The sequence below is a fragment of the Salvelinus sp. IW2-2015 genome, unplaced genomic scaffold (genome assembly GCF_002910315.2).
Source record: "Salvelinus sp. IW2-2015 unplaced genomic scaffold, ASM291031v2 Un_scaffold1299, whole genome shotgun sequence".
Lineage (NCBI taxonomy): Eukaryota > Metazoa > Chordata > Actinopteri > Salmoniformes > Salmonidae > Salvelinus > Salvelinus sp. IW2-2015.
The window spans coordinates 226,600-233,315 of record NW_019942826.1 but is presented as its reverse complement, the minus strand read 5'-3'; the positions used below and the strand labels follow the sequence as shown (position 1 = coordinate 233,315).

General features: G+C 39.8%; 1 protein-coding gene across 2 annotated transcripts; it reads left to right on the top strand.

Moving 5' to 3' along the window:
* Window positions 1–3,223: 3,223 nt before the first annotated feature.
* On the top strand, window positions 3,224–6,495 carry LOC112070351 (homeobox protein SIX2-like). Of its 2 annotated transcripts, none has more exons than XM_024137766.2 (2): window positions 3,224–4,344; window positions 5,960–6,495. In XM_024137766.2, the coding sequence occupies exons 1-2, from the start codon at window positions 3,785–3,787 to the stop codon at window positions 6,261–6,263; spliced, it is 864 nt and encodes a 287-aa protein (XP_023993534.1). In that variant the 5' UTR covers window positions 3,224–3,784; the 3' UTR covers window positions 6,264–6,495. The 2 variants fall into 2 exon arrangements, with proteins under 2 accessions (XP_023993534.1, XP_023993533.1); XM_024137765.2 differs by having other exon boundaries at window positions 3,227–4,350.
* Window positions 6,496–6,716: the final 221 nt, after the last annotated feature.

Below are 6,716 nucleotides of genomic sequence, written 5' to 3'. Positions count from 1 at the left end.
MAAAGCTCTGATCAAACTGATCCGTGGAAACAAGAGGTTTACAAACATTGTCAAGGCGAGACCGGTACCTTGATTCGGCCTGTCACTGCCAGGCTCCTTCGGCCTGCAGCAGAGGCTTTGATCAGCACTTGTGACTGCGCAGTGGCCCAGCGGGCACTTTCCGCCTGCAAGGAATAAACGAATAGGCGCACCTTTAACCGCAAGGAGCACTACACCTGTATAGGGCATTGCATTGCTATTGACAAGGAGTTGGAACAATATAGGCCTATTCTGTAATTGTAGGCCTGATTTATGTGTACGCCAGGTTGGCTCTTAGCGTTTTCTGTTCATGGCAGTTCCTAATAGCTTAAACTCTTTTTTTCACATAGACCTACATAAAGGCCCATCTCAAAACAGAATTTCAAATGAATTTCATTAAATATAATTTTATGCTAGAGCAATGGGTCTAGACCTGTATAGCCCTAACGTTTATGTGGCCTATAGCCAGGTTCGTACATTTTCTCAATAGACAAATATCCTATTCATAAGCATTTATCATACAGGGTGTGGGAAATAGTGGGGCAGACGACTGTTGTCCCGCTCATCCTAAAAGTTATCATAAACGATCTGGGAGCTTTATGCCGGTAGTGGCTGGTCTGTCAAACAATGTTTGAGTGCTCATTTTAAACATGTGTGCTCGTTGCTTTTGTACCATGAAAACGTTTCTTCAACATCTCCTTTAGATATGTCTTGAAGCACTATTTCGTGTCATTGATTGARATTATACTCAATTGGAAATTATAGCCTATTATGCACTGGTTATTTTTTGTATGTTATTAAACATTTATTAAACATAATTGCATCGTGTGGCCTTCTATTTATATTGAGTGCCACAAATATTTTTTTATTAATTACGCATAGATGTATCCTACTATTATTATTAATATTATTATAAGTAGTAGTGGTAGTAGTAGTATTATTAGTATTGGTATTATTATTACATTTCCCTATGTGATAATACATTTGTAAGTGGATGAAGACGAACAAACTACTCAGAGGTGTAAATAACCAATGCTCAGTCTAATATCATTACATTGGGAATTTGTATACCTCTATGAATATCCATTTCAGCAGCCTTGTCCCCTGATGATTAGCATCAGTCAAGCTAATGCCTAAATACCACTTTGCAAACTTTGCTTCAGGCGAATTTATTAAACTCTGTTCCTTCCGCGAGTGAAAACATAACATGGAAACGGATAAGGGTTTTCTTTCAAGATGATTAATCTGGATGATACAAGGGAAATTASTTAGTGTGTGTTTTCATTCGGCGAAATGTGCCATCATATGATATAAAATACTGAGAAGCATGTTAAAATGAATGATGTAATTTATGGCTACGGTATGGATGCATTTTAACCTACAAGTGCATATGAGACATCCCACGGTCCTTTCACTAAAAACTGGTTTTCTTGCTATTAAGTGGCTTCGTTTACTGGGTCTGATTTAAAACACAGTGGTCTGAATTAAGCTAGAGTTAAACTAAACTACAATATTAAAGAGAAATAGAGACATAGGACTATAGCCTAAATATGACCATAAATATTGTTGTTGAGCTTTTTGAGCCAGTATAGCCTAATAATTTTGTCTTTCAAATTTGCATTGCGTGCTTTGCCTAATTCAAAGTACTGGCCGAATGGCAATATATATTTAAATCTTAAAATAATATAACCGATGAAAATGAACCTATATTCATGGTTGACAATAATTGCAATATTTCTATATTCAAATGTACTAACATTGAGTGTTGACTAGACGAGTAGCCTACACTTTGGCTTGAGATTTGTGGAGACGCTTGGGCTGGCTACACCCTCGCCTGGAAGAGGCAAGGCAACCGAGGTCCATTTTCATTGAAGGCAAAACAACACAGAGCAGAACACGTTTTCATATCTTGCTATTTTTACAACCCTTTCGTTTTTTTACGACAAGCGTTAGGGATTCTATAATTTCACACAAAATATAATTTTGCTGAGCTTTCTTGTGGTCTGAGGTGCTTCTTAAGTTAGCAGCAAAATTACAAAGCTCTTCGGATGAAAGCTGAAGCAGGTTTTTTGCGCTCTATTTTACAGAAAGCACATAATTCAGACGCTTTTAATATCTGTGGATGGAAAGAGACCTGGCCTAGTGTGATATGATACTGGTGAGCGTAAATTGACCTAATGAAGAGGTCCCCCTGTGATGCAATAGAAATCTATCAGCTGGTCAATTCTCCACTCCACCAGGCAATAGATAATAACAYATCCACAACAGGTAGCCTAGGCACTCTCACTCAGAACAATTATTTTTATCGGGAGATATAAGACGTCATGAGAAGATCTATATTTATGAACTATTAACATATATTTCTTAAATACTATCTCCAAACAAGAAGTTAATTTGTCTTACCGGTATCAAGCTCAACCTTTCGTTCCCATCAGAAAGCCTTAGAGAGCGCGAGCTGTCCCCTCCCCTCTCTCCCAGACCAGTCTTTGCAGAAAACACCTCTCTCAACCGTTTGTTTTATTATTCAGACACCTKGTGCGTTTGCCCTAATGCAACAGTATTCCACAGTGTACAGTTCCTGGTGGTGTGCCCACAGGATGCCTGCCTGCCTTGGTATTTTGTCATATCCTCATGTGTATTAAATAATGCATGGTTAATTACACCAGATGTTGTCAATGGGCACATGATCTAGCAGGGGTTAAACCACGATTGGAAGGTGAGGAACTGTCTTCAAATCTAGGAAATTTTCTATGACCATTTTTTKGGGTAGAAATCTAATTAATTCAACTGTCTCCCATTTTTGGAACACGTCAACAGTGGCCCCAGTTTGCCCCAGTTTTTCAACTTGGGGAAATACTGTATCTATAGACTTTTGTCACTGTGTCGAAACAGGTCAAATTATACCACATATTTCGGGTAACAATTTGTGTTGTTCCCCCAGCAATGTTTATTCACGCCTAGCCTGTAGTTTAAGTATGATATCTATATCATGATGTGCCAGATGCGTGGTGTAGGCCTACATAAAATTCCGTATTACAATGTGAACATTAGATGGCACATCATTAATAAGCAGGAATAGTGGAGGCTGTGTATACATTTGCTACGCGCTTTGGCGCCATCCTCCCCAGAAAAAAGGGATCACTGCTTCACAGCTTCGCACTCTTTGGCTGCCTCGAATGTCTGTCAAAAATTGGGAGAAACAAAAAATATTTACAGGAAAAATCTGGCCAATATTTCTATTGGTAGGCGAGCTTGGATAGAAGGGGACAATCAGTCAGTGGGACCAGGTAGCCACCTCAAAGCATATCTGGTTACTTTCGATGACAGCGTAACCATGACAAAATCATTTGACAAAAACTATTGTCTTTTCCTCGCCATCCACGGGTCAGATAACCAACCAATCACAGTTCACATAATCGCTTTTCTTTCCATCTTAGAATAATATTATTAAATCAAGCGAGCGAGCCTGGTCTTCAGGAGTAGGTAATGTTGAAACGACATAGAAAAGGTGGACAACGACTGTGGAAGGAGTAAACACTGTCTCTCAGTATACTTGGTGGGATTGCTGTGCATGTTGTGTTGCCATTCATGAACGGGACTTTAGTTTTTACATTTCGATTGGATTTTATATTTTGATAGAGCCTACTTTTGGAGAACTTCATGGTTGTTCGTGGACTTACAGTGTAGGTTACTTGCATTAATGTCTTAGCCATAACAGAGGACGTGGAAGTAGAGCAAAAATATACCTGTTTATTAACTAGCAACTATGTCTATGCTTCCAACTTTTGGCTTTACGCAAGAGCAAGTTGCGTGCGTCTGCGAGGTCCTCCAACAGGGTGGAAACATCGAACGGCTCGGGCGCTTTTTGTGGTCTTTACCCGCGTGTGAGCACCTCCACAAAAATGAAAGTGTTCTCAAAGCTAAAGCTGTGGTCGCCTTTCACAGAGGAAATTTCAGAGAGCTTTATAAGATCCTTGAGAGCCACCAATTTTCCCCTCACAATCACCCGAAGCTGCAACAGCTTTGGCTCAAAGCACACTATATCGAGGCGGAGAARCTCCGAGGCCGCCCTCTCGGGGCTGTGGGAAAGTACCGTGTCCGCAGAAAGTTCCCCCTGCCTCGGTCTATCTGGGACGGCGAGGAGACAAGTTACTGTTTCAAAGAGAAGAGCAGGAACGTACTCAGAGAATGGTACACGCATAACCCCTACCCTTCCCCGCGRGAGAAGAGGGAGCTCGCCGAGGGCACAGGGTTGACAACCACACAAGTCAGTAACTGGTTCAAAAACAGACGGCAAAGAGACCGCGCGGCAGAAGCTAAGGAAAGGTACGAGTAAGTAAATGTTTACTTTGTCTTTGTCCTATTGGTACATTTGTTTCAATGTTTATGTGTGCGTAAAAGTCTGGACGTTGGCTTTACCTTGGATTATCTGTTAGGAGAAACCGACTCATACATACTATCCTCTCATTTCATATCAGGGTATTCTAAATGATATAATATTTTATTATAAGCGATCATTAATAATAATTATAAATGTAATAAACACAAGCAAACTAATATCATGCTATTATTTACCATTTAACCTATCCATATGACTAATTGACGCATGCTTAGAAATATGAACACTGGATGAATTTTAAAGAAAACTTAAGGAATCATCCTTAAAGATATAGACCTGAGGACTTGAACATATGTACATTTAGGCCTGGTTTAACTATTTCGCACACCAAAAAAAGTTCCTTGAATGTCAAGATGTTGATATTCTGTTAGTGGGTGGTAGTTATTTTGCAAATGCTTACTGAGCTGTTTGTACATTTCAAAGTTTCGAAATTATAGGCCTACTGTAAAGAGGACCTTTAAGGTCTTTAGTCAGGTGTTCACTCAGAGGGTGTCTTCTTTCACCCGCTGGTGACTAATTCAAGCTGATACCACTGCGTAAATCATGCCTTTCCACTTTAAAACCATGAGTCATTGCGCTGCGACTGTGAATGTATGCCTAATACACTTTTAGCAATAATTAGGTCTGTCATTAACGCCAGCTTGTGTATACACAGTTGAGGTTTGACCTTATGCCTTCATACCCATATAAGCCCAAACTAACCATATAGACCAGTTTAGATATCATTCAAATGGCTCAACATTTTTTTCCTAACGTTGACTTGATGGAATACGGTAATGACAAATGTGTCTATTCGTCCTCATTATAGGGTACGTGTTGTTTGATCAAATGTGTTTAGAAACGGCAAAATGCAATTCAGAGTGTAATTATATAATTATATAATAACAGTTAAGTTATAAATATAAAATCAATTACCTAGTGTGGGGTTTGAGTGTGTATGAGTGGGTATATGTGTGTGTGTGTGTGTGTGTGTGTGTGTGTGTGTGTGTGTGTGTGTGGTGTGTGTGTGTGTGTGTGTTGTGTGTGTGTCCATTGCATTCACAAATTCCAAAATAAGTGTCATGCGGACTTCACGCGCTTGTGACAAGTGCATATAGTTGCCCATATGTGTCTATTAAAAATGACATAGTCCAGTTTTTATTACAAACAAGATCTGCACAATGAGACTAGATGATGCAAGAAAATCGAACACTGATCCTAGATTCAAATAGGCTTTGACTCGTGAGTTTCACACATTGTTATTTTAATAGCTACATAGGCTGCTACAACTTTTTATACAAAATACAACATAGGCCAATGACAGCGACGACAGAACCTACACTTCTCATTTACCAGTTCATTTTAGTCTACAGGCCTGAAACGTGTAAATTAAAAACTGCACTAATACTACATTTTTAATCTAACAGCTCAGGATAATTATGATGAGCCTATAGGCCTATGTGTCGTTTGCAAGCGAATGCATTTTTGTAAAGGCTACATGACAATGTGGAATGATGTAGGCTACGTTATACTTTACTATATTATTATCTTTCCTTTCTACAGGGAAAACAACGAAAACTCCAACACCAACAGCCACAACCCATTGACTTCTTCCATGAATGGAAATAAAACACTTTTGGGGAGCTCAGACGACGACAAAACGCCTTCAGGGACTCCGGATCACACTTCGTCGAGCCCGGCAATGCTCCTCGCTTCAAACTCCGGGCTGCAGATGCACGGCCTCGCGCCTCCACCCGGGCCTAGCGCCATCCTCGTGTCCAGCCTTGACTCTGTGCACCATCATCACTCTTTGCACGACACTATACTGAACCCTATGTCGTCCAACCTGGTCGACCTCGGCTCTTAAACACGAGACCCTGTTGGGAAAGACCTTTCTGAGTGCACATGGATGTTTGAGAAAAGCTTCAGGCACTTGAGGCAAAAGGAAAGAACAGAGTCGGAAAAATGTGGCACACGCCGTGAGAGGTGAGATGGTAGGCGTTTAGCTGAACAGGCTGGACTGAAAGGTATTTTACCGGGATGTAATAACATGTCATACTGTTGAAAACAATAACAATAAAATGTTTTAATTCTTGTTACTATTATCGTTATTATTTTAAGGGATACATATCAACAGATGCATAAACTCCAAGTCAGGTATACCACGTGACCTTTCGTTTACACATAGGTTTTCCAAGAGAGCCCCATTCAGTTTGATTTTGTTTTGGGTTATCATCGATAAGTGTTTTACTATCATGAGAGCCGTATGTTAACGATTATTATCTTTTATTATTTGTATTTTGAAATCATTTGGAGAGAG